Source organism: Emydura macquarii, unplaced genomic scaffold (assembly GCF_026122565.2).
Source record: "Emydura macquarii macquarii isolate MOO-44397 ecotype Brisbane River unplaced genomic scaffold, CSIRO-AGI_Emac_v2 contig_629, whole genome shotgun sequence".
NCBI lineage: Eukaryota > Metazoa > Chordata > Testudines > Chelidae > Emydura > Emydura macquarii.
This window is the reverse complement of record NW_027130766.1, coordinates 6,622,955-6,637,940: the sequence shown is the minus strand read 5'-3', so window position 1 is coordinate 6,637,940 and position 14,986 is coordinate 6,622,955. Positions and strand designations below refer to the sequence as shown.

At 45.9% G+C, this 14,986-nt stretch overlaps 1 protein-coding gene across 1 annotated transcript in view; it reads right to left on the bottom strand.

The window, feature by feature from the left end:
- The window catches only part of LASP1 (LIM and SH3 protein 1), a 56,518-nt gene that overhangs the window by 39,810 nt on the left and 1,722 nt on the right, over positions 1–14,986 (bottom strand). The window contains exon 2 of the mRNA XM_067541197.1: positions 7,447–7,541. Within this exon, the coding sequence (XP_067397298.1) occupies positions 7,447–7,541 (95 nt within the window). The remainder of the gene's footprint in view (positions 1–7,446; positions 7,542–14,986) is intronic.

Here is a 14,986-nt window from a genome sequence, read left to right as displayed (position 1 = left end):
TGATTAGGAGTGCCAAGAACAAAGATCGCTGGCTTGTTTTGAAACTCTGAGCAGTTCTGATTTTGCCTGCCACTTACTAAGTTTTTCCAGGAGGGAAGTTGGCCTGAGAGGTAACAGCCAGTTTGCTCTGAATGGAAAAAAGTTATCAAATTACAGAGATTTTTTCTCTTTAGCGTGAATCTCACATCAGCCAAGTCTTTGCAGTTGTTACCTAGATTCAAAGAATATTTGAGGAAAAAGTACATTGGTCAAGTGCTTGATTCAGTATTATTGCAGGCCTTGGAGTACTGCCTAGGTTTGAATCCCTAGCAATCCCAAGGAACAACTGGTTCTATGTATTGTATAGCACAGTCAGCTTCACTCTGCAGTGAAGTGTCAGGGTTTCAATCCCCACCCTGCCCTGGAAGAGCCAGGAGAGGTACTACATAGAGACAGGGCAGCCACATTAATACTGGCCCTTCTTTGCAAGGAGCTGGAGCCCCAAAGAAACACAGATCAGGCAAGTGCAGCAGAAGTCAGGTTCAGCTCACCAATACAGCACACTAAGTACACTCACCCTGAGCCCCCTGTGGGTAAGAAACTGTTTGCGGGGGTGGTGGTGGGGGGGGGGGGAACCAGGACCAGAGTAAGTAGAGCAGTCAGGCATTGAGTTTTCCTTTGAGAGCTCTGCCCAAGAGGGGACTCAGCACTTCAAAGGAGGACTGCAGCGAAGGTGAACAGGAGCGCTGTCAGCTGACAGAGCCATCTTCCCTGTCCAAGTTCAAACAAAGAATGCTGCCCTATTAAGAAGGCTGGTCTGCAGAGAGAACTGCTGCATCCTCTTCCCCAGGGGGGAAATTGCTGAGCAACTAGGCCATTAACTTCCTGACAGCTATTCCACAGCATTCAAGAAATAAAAGTTGCTAGCTCTGTGAGGTGTGTACAAAGCAGAGACAACCCCCCTGATTAGCCACACTCAGGCAGTCAGATTATACCCTGGTGGATGCATGTGTGCGTTGGGCCTCTGGCCAGGTCTGATGTAAGTGAAATTGCTTAGCCTGTTACACTAGTGTGAACCCACATTTGCACCACTAACTTCATCCAAGATCAGAATCCAGCCAAACACCTTTTGTAGAGTTGACATCCTTCCCTTCCTCAGAGATCCTGTCCTGTGTTAGCTGGAGTTGGGCTGTTAGAGCCCTGGTTCTCCATCCATGGCCTGCTTGCAGCCCAATGAGCACACAGCTCATAGCCAGAACTACATATGCAGCTCACAACTGTAAATAGGTTGAGAACCACTGTGGTGGAGGAAGGAATTCTGCTCTTCTGCATAGTCCAGGGAAAGATTTATTCCCCCCCAGACAGCAAAGGGAGACAATGGAATCGAATAAGGATTTATACAGCAGCTTCAGTGTAGGATCACATGCACTCTGTGATGGAAGTCATTTTTTAATGGGTCCACCCATTAACTGACCCTCTTCCTTGCCACATTGGGCAGCACGGTACACTAACGCCAGGGAGGGGATGCGGACTCTTCAGGTTACCTCACAGAGCCAAATATATTCATCTGAAGCCTCAAACAAGCCTTTACAGTAGCAGTTGTTTGGCGGTCTGACCAGAGACGACAGTTCTACTGCTGTGAGGAGAGGGAATTTAAGAGGCTCCAGGTGGAGAACTGCAGTCAATTCAACGGCCACAGCAGAGACCCCACCATGGCAGATTTAAGCAGCGCCTGATGCTGCAGCGACACCAAGCCCATGTACTGTGAATAGTTACATTAAGAATGAGATATCGGAAATTGCTCAGGCTCCTGCTGCCCAGAGCTTTGGGATGTGCTGGGGTAAGAGGGGATATGGAGCTAGCACCATTAGACCCTCCAAAGCCAGATTTTGGTTGCTAGGACCACGAGGAACAGCAGCTCAGTGCTGAAGTCCCAGCTCTGCAGGTATCTGCAGAGGAGTTCTGCTACCCATCTTAGACAGGGCAAGTAGCGGACTACACTCAGCCCAACAACTCCACTGGCTCCCCATTTATTTCAAGAGTAGGGGCAAGGCTTCCGACTTGTTTTAAATGACCACCCATAGTCTCAGCTTCAATCTTCCTGGAGGATCTTATCTTGCTCTGCTTATCCGTACATGCTTTGAATATATGCCATAAGTCAGTCTTGTTGACAAAAGCCTTTTCCTCCACAGCTCTTACTATCCAGAAGAGCATTGCTGTACCTTTTACTTCAAACCTCAGCTAACAAAAATAGAAGAAGCCTTGTTTTATGGTATTTAAACCTACAGAGCTTTTTGGCACCCAATTTGCATGTACAGTAACATTGTTGGTAGGTTAGGCCTATCCTGTGAACTGCTTTTGTCAGTTAATCTAGTACTTTGTACCAAAAGTCAGTGCAAAGATTTACAAAGGTGGTTAAAACCCCTCAAGTTTGCTGGGGGGAGGTGGGGAAGCAAGTGGAAGCACAAGTCTCCATCAGTGTGTGGGGGGGAAGGGGAAGAGTCAGAGGGCAGAGTTAAACAGTCAAGCTTTCTTGGAAGGCTGTGTACAGATTTATTACAGGGCAAAGTCAGATAGCAAGGAGGAAGCCCAGCCTTCTTCCTACTGCTCTCTTGAAGAATGAGGCTTAGAGGCTGGCAAGAGGCCAGCACAGAGACAGAGGAGACCCTATATGTTAAGGCATGTTTGGAAAAAGCAGTCTCTTCCTTGCCAGTAAAAACGTTGCTTTTCTTCCCCTTGGCTGATATAAGCTGTTCCCTTTGCAACTCGAGCTTTGCGAGGCCGTTTAGAAAGGGTGGGCCCCATCTGGGCTGCACTGGGCTCGCCCAATGCCAAAACTCACCTTCCCTGGCCACTCCCTCTGCCCTAGAGCATGCTGAGAAAGCCACATGGATCCAGCTACAGGGACATGAAAGGGAGAAAGTGAAAGCAGGGAACAGTGAAGAACAGCTGAACTAGATTTAAAATTAAGATGTAAATGGCTGGAGCCCAGATTCTATGGTGATTGGTGCCCTCTATATAGGCAGCTTCTGTCAACTCTGGCACTTACGTTTCACATTACCATTGTATCCAGCCACCTCAGTCCTTAGTGCACTGATGCTCAACACCCTGGTGAGGTATGACAGAGCTATTAACCCCATTTTACGGACAGATGACTGGAGGCAGAGATTAAGTGACTGGATTCCAAACAAACAAACACTTGTGGGGGAACAGAATCCAGGTCTGACAGTTGCAGATTCCCTTTACCCCAATAAATGATAAGCCAGATGACATGACAGGAGTGGGGCATCAGCCTCACAGATCCAGAGCTGGGGGGGGGGGGGGGGGGAAGGAGAGGAGAAGAGAAATAGTGAGTGTCTTGGTAACTTGCAGACGAAGTGCTGTCCCCACAGGCCATGCTATGTAGTCACTAGCAACCCACACCAGCCCTGGAGCAAACCTCAGCATTTATAGCAACCAGCAGTTCAGGTGTTTACAGCAAGCACTGGATGGAATAGCAGTCTGATGTGGGGCTCCCAAATGGAAACCAGCCATGAAGGACAGAGACAAAGATTCTTTGAGCTTGAAGCAAAAAGGTTTAGGCTAATTGCTTTGTTCAAGTCTCTGTACCCATTCCTGATGGAGGCTCGGCTTGCTGTCCACCCTGCAGCCTCTTCTCCAGAGACCATCTCCTCAGGTCATCAAAGGGTTAATATAGCAACTCTGCATCAAAGGGAACTCTTGAGCAGAAGGGGTTGAGAAATTGAGATGGTAGAGGGTTGTGCACACTCCTTGGAATCTCAGGAATTTCCCACTATTATCCCCACTTCCCTTTTACCGAGGGGGAGGGGACTCGAGGCCCTTCCTTCTGCTCGGAGCAGTCTCACCTTCCACTCCCTTCCCAAAAAAAAAAGAAAAGGGGAGAATCACGTCAGGAGACAGAATGGCTTCCATGTGTTTAAGACAGATATTAGCCTTGCAAAAATCAAAGTTAACACCCGATGACAGCATTTCCTATTTGAGGTTTGACTATTGGCTAAATCCAGGCTTGTCAGAGACTCCCAGAAAGCAGACCTTCATCTGAGCAAATCTAGGACCTTTCCTGCCATTAAAAGCATTACTTACAATAGCTCTGGGAGTTCAGGAATCAGTGGCAAGATGATATCACAGTAGGCCTCCAGACCTCAAGGATCAGGGGAGGGCTCAGTCCTAGAAGTGGGGACTATTCTGTCTTTAATCCAAAGGAAGGAACTATTCATTGCTTTGGGTTCTTCTAAAAAAAAGGCTTCGAGAATCCTCTATCTTGCGCTGTTAGGTGCTGGAAAGCCCGCAGCTCTTCACAATGCTGCACTAAAACCAAGTAAAGGTGGAGTGGTCCTACCCAGTTCTCTTGTAGCCTCTCTGACTGGTCTCTCATAGGGTGCAACACTTCAAAGACAAGAGGGGGAACATTGTTTATTGGAGACACATAGCGAGCACGCAACCCTTGAATCCAAGTCAACATCCATTTCTACAACAGTTTAGGCACATGAGGCTCAATCTTTTTTCTGCAGTTTGGAACTGGCTCATCAGAACATAGCCCTTTAGAGCAGGGGTTCACAAACTGGGGATTGGGACTCTCCCCCCCCTTCCCCAAAGGGTCACAAGGTTATTATTTGGGTGGGGAGGGGGGTGTCATGAGCTGTCAGCATCGGCACATGCCGTGCATTGCTGACAGTCAGAACCCTGCGGAGATGGGTGGCCAGAGAGCAGCGGCAGCTAGCCGGGTGCTCTGAAGACAGCACCAGTCCCTGCAGCAGCACAGAAGTAAGGGTGGCATGGCATGGGGGAGGGGAGGGACATGGCATGCAGGGGTTGTCACTTTTTTGGGGGGTCATCACAGCCTGAAATATTTTCAAAGGGGGTCCCAGAAAAAAAAAAAAAAAAAAAAAAAAAAACGTTTGAGAACCCCTGTTTTAGAGCAATCAACCATCCAGGATCTCATTAGATGGTCATCCAGCTTTTCTAGCCAGAGATCAGATGTTTGGGATGAATATCAGGACTGGGATGCAGCAGGCATGTCTATTGTTGACGACACACCCTGTCCTGTATGCCTGTGACAACCTAGAGCCTTCCAACTTCACTATCAAGCTCTCTAACTCACCCTTGGCAGATCACTGATGTGGGCTATGTTAATCAGTTACAGAAATTCAAGGTAAGAAGGCCTACAAGATCCAAGTTTGATGGCACTGCACAGCCAACATCCAATGCTGTAACATTCCTTTCTCAGCCTGCAATAACTAAACATATTAGTGCTACAGAAATTTCCTGTTCTGCCTGAACGTTAGATCCAGAAGCAGGCGGTCCCAGAACATGACCAGTGACCTCTGTCTAGCTGGGGGGGAGGGGAGGGGGAGGAGGGAGTAAAGAAAAAAAGACAGAAAGAAAGACAGCGCGCGGTAAGCAATGAGTGACTCATTTCCTCACCTCACTGTAGCACTGCATCTCAGATAATCAGAGCCTATAAAGATTGTGCCCAACCACATGTCTGAGCCAGGAACTAGCGTGGTCTACTCCTACTTCTAACAAACACTCCAGTGGCCTTGAGCAAGTCACCCAGCCTCTGGCTGTTGCCCACACTTTTGGCAAAGATTGTTACAGTCCAAAGGGTTGTCAGTAGTCGGAGCACGACCTTAGAGAGCGGCAGGAAGTTGTTGCCAGAGCACCTGGTGTAGCAAGGCCTGTGACTCAGTTCTAGCCTAACCCCATCTTATAGCTATCGGGGAATACCCATTTTACAAAAATGTTGTCAGGATTAAAGTACTTTGTAAATGGAATGTGCTATACGACTTCTAAGTAGTATTAGCTTACTAGCTCTTAGAAAGAATTACATGGTATATGAAAAGCACTTATGAAAAGTCACTAGTACAAGCTGCTTTATATAGTCATTAGTGGGACATGTCAAGTTAATCATAAATTCCTACCTATGAATTCAGTGGAAGCAGGACTGGCCCCAGTGATACAGGATCAGGCCGTACATTGCTATCACCATAACCTTAGAAGTAGATAAATCTGTCTGTCATCACTATTCATTTATCTTTTGCACATCTCAGCTTGCACAGAGAAACCAAAATGATCAGTTGTGTGTCTAGTCAGTTTCACTCTCCCCTGCAGAGATTTAAAAATCCAAGACAAAGGTAGATTGAGGATTATGAACAGGAAGAGCAGTTTACAATAGAACTTTAAATGGGTTTCACAAAAGGGTTCACTTTGTTAAGCTTTTGGATCCAAATCACTTGTCAGATACAGTGAAGATTAAGACTGGAAAGCATTAATGCTGGCTAGTGTTCCATTGTGCAGTGTCCTCAACCCAAGTCTTCCTAAGAGGAAGACAATGCTCCCCCGCTATTGAATGAAGTGGAATGACTACAGGAAGAGGAATGGAAAGTCCCTTTTGACAGCAGAAAGGCTGCTAGTAGGCAATGATGACGAATCTGAAAGTCAGCTTGTTGCCAATCCAGAAAGGACTCTGAACTGAATGGCCTCACATTGTGAGGGGTGGAGCTTCTGCATTTGAAGAAAGCCCTGGTGGCAGAAACTCATATTTTAAGCATCTTTCCTGTGAAAGGCCACACTGTCAGAGCTGTGCTCTGCTCTCACTCCTTTATAGCCTCACTGCCCTTTCCATGGTACTTCCAGTCCCCGTTCCCACAGTATCGGAGCACCTCACTCTGATGCATTTATTACTGCTACATCCTTGTTAAGTGTTATCCTCATTTTACAGATGAACAAATTCAGTGACTTGTCAAAGGTCACACAGGAAGCCTATAGCAGTGCAGGAAATTGAAACCAGGTTTCTCAAGTCCGATCATCCTTATTCTTTGCATATAAAGGAGTCATTTCCCTTCCCCTGCCCCAATCCTATGCTCAATGTAGTCTCAATGCTCCAGACATCTTCTTTGAAGACATTTTGCAGAGCCTTCTTTCAGCAAACTCCACAAAGATCACCACAATGCATCCTTGTGTTTGAACCCTCTCCCATACATCACCTTTGCCCAAGTTTGAGCTAACCTGTTCAGCAGTCTTGACCTGCCAAGTAAGTCAGAGTGGAGGTTTGCTTTCCTGTCTGGAGTGCCCCACTATGGTACAGAAAATAATCTAACTTGTCTTGAGGTGTGGCTTTGACAATGTCATCTTACAACTTTGAAATGGGACTTGTCTCTAACCCTCATCCTCTCAAATAAGTGTGGGGGCATCAAGAATTGCTTTTGGTGCACACAGGTTCTGTGGGAACAATGGGGAAAGCAAATTCCAGAGTCAAGAGACCTTTGCAGAGAATGTCCCCTGCTATCAGCTTGAACTTCCTGGCAGCTGGAACGTACTTAAGCAAAGTTCAAGGTAGCCAGAAACCAAATCCTAGGATGTTCTGCAGATTCAGCACAGCACTGAAGTTACACTTCCAGCATGGCACTTTTTAAGGCGTTATTAGAATGAGGAGCAGAGACTTACGCATTGCAATAAGGCTTCTTCTCATAGCCCTTGTAGTTGTTCATGTTTAGGGTCATCTTGCAGGTCTCGCAGTGGAAACATGCTTTATGCCAAAACTGGAAATAGACAAACAAGAGAACAATTAACATGGGAAGCTTGCAATTCTAACAGCACATGATCCCTCTTCTCAGAAAGGAAGTTTCTTAGAGCAGCAGGTATGAGCCTCTTTTCTGGAACTCAATGGCTCCTTCAGTTGAGCCACAGGATCCTTTGGAGATACTTTTCAAGGAAGAAGTGAGACAAAATGTTCCTACCAGCACAGGACAACAGGGAGACCAGGCTTCTATTACGTATCAGCAGAAGGGGGGAAAAAGGAGACCTATGATTTTTAGCACTGTGGTAGCGCAGCATGAAACGGTCCCCCAACCAGGAAGATACACACATACAGATACACAAAACAAAGCAGGAGGCTATAATTTATAGGCAGTGTGAACAAGCTCCATCTTCGTGCCATGTTTAATTTTGTGCCAAGGAGGGCTGCTACTGGGAGGGAGTTTGTGAACCAGAGAGACAAAGGGAGAAGGCACATTAATGGGCGGGGTGGGGAGAGGGCAAAAAAAAAAGAAAAAGAAAAAGAAAAAGAAAAGAAAAAAAAAACAGCAGAAGGGGGCATGAAGGGCAGGTGCAGCAAGGCTGAAGTGAAGCAAGTGAGGGGAGGAAAAGGAGTACACAAATGAGAAAAGAATGTCTAGAAGAAAAGAAAAAGCAGTGCTAAAGACAAACTCAGCTGCCAAAAGGTCCCTGCTCCCAGTTCTTGCCTCTGCTCCCACTGGCTAGGTGTATGGATGCCTCCCCCGCAGCAATTTCTTCCCTGAGCTCATACGGTTCAGCAGAGGCAGGGCTACTACTTGAAACCTGGCAGGAGAACCCTTGCCTCCTCTGGGGGCCCCTGGGATCAGCTCCCCTCTCCACTACCATGGCGCCGCTGCTCCTGCAGCAGTTGCTTTTCTCTGCTCCTACCAGCTGAGTTGGAGTGGCCTCCCAGAAAAACAGTTATACTTTCATGCCATTGGGAAAATTTGAGCTGGGAAGAGATAGGTTGTAGCTGAAGGGAACTACAGCCTGACAAGGCAGCATTTGACTAGGGTGAAATCCAGTAGTGAAGCATCTTTGTTTCCCCACTTCTTGTGGGCACCCCATAATGCTACCCCATTCCCCATCCCAGCTGGAGGCCTGGAATCTAAAAGTGCTCAGAGCAGAGTGCCAGTCCCAGCTGTAGTTGCTCCCTTACAGACACCAACTGCACATACTTGCACTTAAATTGAGGCCAGAAAATACATTCCTTGAAATCCAGTCCATGACCCACTTTTCTAATACGCCAACATTACAGGTTATGACATTCCGTGAACTCAGATCTGCCCTGCTTTAGCATCTCGGAGATGCTTCTTAGGAAATATTTGCACTCGGCGTCTGACTGACAGGACAAGCCTCCTTGAGCTGTAGGGAGCCCTGATCAAGTCCTAGTAACAGTACAGAAACACAATCCAGGCCTTCTCCATGGTAACCTTGAAACCAACACCTAGGCTCCCATCTCCCAGCAACATCTACAGCTGCTAAGTACACAAGTACCCAAGCATGAAAGGGTGCTGCAGAGGAAACCCTCAGGCCCAACTGCTACCAAGCTCTCTGCTCATGCAGTACCTGAGGCTTTACAGTGAGGGCATGAAGCACCCTCAGGAGCACAGCCCACCCAGGCCAGCATGAGCTTCATCCAGTGTCAGATCTCCTCACCCCCTGCACCCAGAGAAATTCAGGTCACCACGAGGGCCTCAGGCTACAGATTTGCAAACCTAGGAGAAGATGGTTCAAGAAGAGAGAGAAACCCAACAATCCATGAAAGTCTCCCTTGAGGCTGCACTTCTACAGCCCCTTTCATGCAAGGATCTCAAAATACCTGCTAGCTGCATAGCAATGCTCTCAACCCTGGATAAGCATCTCCAAGCTCAGGGTGGACAGCTGCTGAAGTTGCTGCTCTGTTGGGGTGCCAGCATTAAGCTTCTTGAACTCTCCCTAAACCATCTCTCCCCCCAAACACTGGTTCAGCTCAACTGGTGAAACATTTTGGGGATAAAACAGCTGTAGACAAGGGCCAAGACTGAGCTGCTGTTACCTGCCTGGTGATACCGCACCCTGGTGTATCAACACAGCCACAGCCCAGCAAAACAGAGGGTATGACTCAGCTGAAGAGGGTGGCTGTCTCACTTCAGTTGCTCAGGGCAACATATTTGTTCCTTTCCTTATGTGCGTCCACACGATAATTCCTTCACAACATGCAGGTGTCTGCTCACCAACAAGTGGAATGGGGCTTCTTTAGAGACCAGGCAGATTTTTTTCAGGTGACTTGGCTCCCCACCTTTGGCCATGGTACAGCCCCACTTCAGCTAGCTTCCCAAACACCCACCATGGCAGCCTTGTGGTGGAAAAGGAAGGGCAGGGATGATCCAGTGGTTAGTATGCTAGGCTTGGACACTGGGTTTAATTCCCTGCCTTCATGCTTCCTGTGTGACCTTGGACAAGTCACTTAAGAGCAGAGTTTTAAGGGTATTTAGGCATCTAGGTGCTTTTGAAAAAAATCCCACTGTCTGCATACCTTTAAGGCTCTCCCTGGTCTCTGTGCCTCTTCTTCCCTGGTACAGATGAGGAGCTAAGGCATCATCCTATTTCACAGGTATATGGAGAGGCTTAAACTCAAGCTGAGGAGACTCTCTGGCACTAGGATAATGGGGGGGTCATAAATACCTTGAAGACTTGTGGCACAATCTCTAGAGCCCAGCTGGCAGATAACATCACTTAAACGGATCCTCCTTGCAGAAGAATGCCCGGCCTTCAACAGCCAGAGGGGATTGAGAACTCCTTCATCGCTGGCAAGGCTTGGTGCTATCACCCAGCCAACAGGCAGCAAGCGTTCCACAGAAGCATATGCAGAGGAGCTAGGCTTGGGTAGTATTTTCCCCAGCCACAGTGCCTAGATGCTCCTCCTCACTTCAAAACAGACTGCAACACAGTGCTGTTTACCAGGGGCACTGCTGCAATAATCCACTGCAGGAGGAGAGGAGTCTCCTGTCTGGACTAGAACGATCCAAAGAGCTTACATTAGCATGGGAAGTGGGTGAAGAGAGCAACACCACACCGGACACCTATGCCAGGCATCCATTACCTCTAGGTTTTCAGTAAGTGATCCCTCACCCTCTAGCCATGCTCCAGCCAAACAGGAGAAGAGATTCCCACAAAGCAGAGGATTCCACAGGAATATTGTAAAGAGGCTTACTACAATTTAGTACTTCTCAAATTGTTGGTAAGTTGTTCATGTGGCCCACACTTGGGCACTCCCCTTTTTCAATCTGAAGTACCTACTCCTCAAGTTAATTACAGTGAATGACAAAAGGATATATTCTCAGCTATGCTGAGGGGAACTAGAGCTCCAAATCTATCATCTTTACCAGCCACTGTGAAACTAAAGCCTTGAGTAATGCATTAATACACCTCTGCAAGACTACTTCAGAGATAACACGCCCCACTTCACCACACTGTTTGAAATATTCTGTACTCAGAGTGCAGACAGGTTCTTGGTCAGCTTTTTAAATCCATTATAATGAAAAGCTAGAAAAGTCAGAACCATAAAGTCACCCAACACCAGTGTTTTGGTGGGTTTTATGACTTTAGTAATTATAGCCAGAACGGCTAGACCTTGCAACGCTTGCTCCATTTATGAGTGACACAGGACGTATCATTTCCACAAACGGATGTTACAGCCTCCTCACATGACATTTTATCTGGAGAGCTGATAGGCATCCATGAAGAAGGGGGCGTGGAAGAGAACATGCAACAACCGCCACACACAATATGTACTCCCTGAAACTCCAACAGATGGTCACCTAGAGAATTTTGAATCAGTTACCTTGTCAGTATCATTAAAGCAGTGATCCAAACAGAGTCCCACCCCCTGCTGAGCCTTCAGTGTGTAGATTCTCACTTCTCTATAAAGCTGCATTGCAAAAATTGATAGAGACAAATCGCTTTTTCCTTATTCCCTTTGGAGCTGCCAGGTCTAGCTCAGAATTGGGGTGCTTAGTAGAGCTGAGGTGGTGAGTCCAGCTCTACTAAAGCACCCAACTTTTGAGCAAAGGATGCAGGAGAATAGGACTGAGATGCACTGTCATTGCTCTTGGTGAAACATAATGAATGGGACCTTCCTACACACTTATCCCCAGAAGACCCTCACCATTCATATCTGGTTCAGTTCCAGCAGTAGTAGCACTAAAGCAAGCATCTGACTGTGCTTACTAGCATTTCTGCCAGTCATTGAGATCTGCTCTGAACAGAGTTAAAGTAGGTGGACATTCAGACATTAAGGCACAGGACAACCCCTCATTTTTTTGAAAGAGGTTTGTAGGAGATTAGTTTACATCAAGCCAGCCACTAGGAGGCAGAATTAAAGGATCACCACAGATACTTCTAGAGCACCCTACAACAAGGTCAGCTGGCATGGGAATTTGCATTTGCCAGCTCAGAGGAAATCGTCAACTGAGCCAAAACAGCACCCACAGATGCAGGATGCACAGCTGAGGTAGGAATGAAAAAAATCCTTCTTCCTCTGTAACTATAACTCAAACAGGCACCATTGCTATGCTTGCATTGGATATTTAAGTTCAATAATAACTCTAGAAAACACAACTATTACACAATTAAGACCAAACACAATGGGGTTTGGGACACGAGTGATTTAGCTCAGCTTTAAAAAAAAAAAAAAAAAAAAAAAAAAGATTCATAAAATAGGAAGAAAGCAAAATCATGTGTTAAAAATGTGAGCCACAGAGTCCATTATGACTCAGGAATGCTGTAGCTGAGATACCTGCAGTTTCCAAACTGCTCCTTTAGAACCTAAACTGGTCATCCCGGGACCCTGGAGGGATAGAATCATAGAAACACAGGGCTGGAAGGGACCTTGAGAGGTTCTCTAGTTGAGTCTCCTGCACTCATGGCAGGGTTAAGTAATATCTAGACCATCCCTGACAGGTTTTTTCCTAACCTGCTCTTAAAATTGCCAGTAATGGAGATTCCACAACCTCCTTTGGCAATTTATTCCAGTCATTAACCACCCTGACAGTTAGGAGGTTTTTCCTAATGTCCAACCTAAGCCTCCATTGCTGCAGTTTAAGCCCATTGCTTGTCCTATCCTCAGAGGTTAAACACAACAAAATTTTCTCCCTCCTCCTTGTAACAGCCTTTTATGTACTTGAAAGCTGTTATCACATCACCTCTGTCTTCTCTTCTCCAGGCTAAACCACCCCAGTTCTTTCAGTCTTGCCTCATAGGTCATGTTTTCTAGACCTTTAATCATTTTTGTTGCTCTTCTCTGGACTGTCTCCAATTTGTCCACATCTTTCCTGAAATGTGGTGCCCAGAACTGGACACAATACTCCAGTTGAGGCCTAATCAGCACAGGGTAGAGCAGAAGAATTACTTCTCGTGTCTTACCTATAACACTCCTGCTAATACATCCCAGACTCATGTTCACTTTGTAACAGCATTATACGGTTGACTCATATTTAGCTTGTGGTCCACTATGACCTCCAGATCCCTTTCAGCAGCACTCTTTCCTAGGCAGTCATTACCCATTTTGTGTGTGTGCAACTGATTGTTCCTTCCTAAGTGGAGTACTTTGCATTTGTTCTTATTGAATTTCATCCTGTTTACCTCAGACCAATTTTCCAGAACATTCTGAACTATAATCCTATCCTCCAAAGCACTTGCAACCCATCCCATTTTGGGATCATCTGCAAACTTAAGTATTTTCTATGCCATTATCTAAATCATTGATGGAAATATTGATTAGAACCAGACCCAGAATTGATCCCTGCAGAACCCCACTCATTATGCCCTTCTAGCAGGACTGTGAACCATTGATAACTACTCTCTGGGAACGGTTTTGCAACCAGTTTTGCACCCACCTTATAGTAGCCTAGGTTGTATTTCCCTAGTTTAAAAGAAGGTCATGTGGGACAGTATCAAAAGCCTTACTAAAGTCAAGATAAACACATCTACCTCCCCCCATCCACAAGGCTTGTTATCCTATCAAAGAAAGCTATTAGGTTGGTTTGACATGATTTGTTCTTGACAAATCCATGCTGACTGTTACTTATTACCTTCTAGATATTTGCAAATTGATTGCTTAATCATTTGCTCCATTATCTTTCTGGGTACAGAAGTTAAGCTGACTGGTCTGTAATTCCCTGGGTTGTCCTTATTTCCCTTTTTGTAGATGGGCACTATATTTGCCCTTTTCCAGTCCTCTGGAATCTCTCTTGTCTTCCAAGACTTTTCAAAGATAACCATTAAAGGCTTGATATCTCCTCAGTCAGCTCCTTGAGTATTCTAGGATGCATTTCATCAGGCCCTGGTGACTTGAAGACACCTAACTTGTCTAAGTAATTTTTAGCTTGTTCTTTCCCTGCTTTAGCTTCTGATCCTACCTCCTTTCCACTGGCATTCGCTATGTTAGATGTGCAATTGCCACCAACCTTCTTGGTGAAAACTGAAACAAGTCATTTAGCACCCCTGCCATTTCCGCATTTTCTGTTATTGTTTCCTCCCCATTGAGTAACGAGCCTACCCTGTCCTTGGTGTTCCTCTTCTTTCTAATGCATTTGTAGAATGTTTTCTTGTTACCCTTTATGTCTCTAGCTAGTTTAATCTTGTTTTGTGCCTTGGCCTTTCTAATTTTGCCCCTGCATATTTGTTTATATTCATCCTTTGTCATTTGACCTAGTTTCCACTTTTTGTAGGACTCTCTTTTGACTTTTAGATCACTTAAGATCTCCTGGTTAAGCCAGGGTGGTCTCTTGCCATACTTCCTATCTTTCTTATGCAATGAGATAGTTTGCTCTTGTGCCCTTAATAATGTCTCTTTGAAAAACTGCTAATGGTCTTCAATTGTTTTTTCTTAGACTTGCTTCCCATGGGATCTTACCTGCCAACTCCCTGAGTTTGCTAAGGTCTGCCCTCTTGAAATCCATTGTCTTTATTTTGCTGTTCTCCCTCCTACCATTCCTTAGAATCATGAACTATCGTTTTGTGATCGCTGTCGCCCAAGCTGTCTTCCACTTGAAAATTCTCAACCAGTTCCTCCCCGTTTGTCAAAATCAAATCTAGAACTGCCTCTTCTCTAGTAGCTTTCTCCACCTTCTGAAATAACAAAAGGTCTCCAATACATTCCAAGAACTTGTTGGATAGTCTGTGCTCTGCTGTGTTATTTTTCCCAACAGATATCGGAGTAGTTGAAGTCTCCCATCTCCACCAAGTCCTATGCTTTGAATGATTGTTAGTTGTTTAAAAAAAGCCTCATCCACCTCTTCTTCCTGGTTTGGTGGTCTGTAGCAGACCCTCTATCATGAGATCACCCTTGTTTTTTTACCCCCTTTATCCTTACCCAGAGACTTTCAACAAGTCCGTCTCCTATTTCCATCTTAACCTCAGCCCAAGTGTATACATTTTTAATATA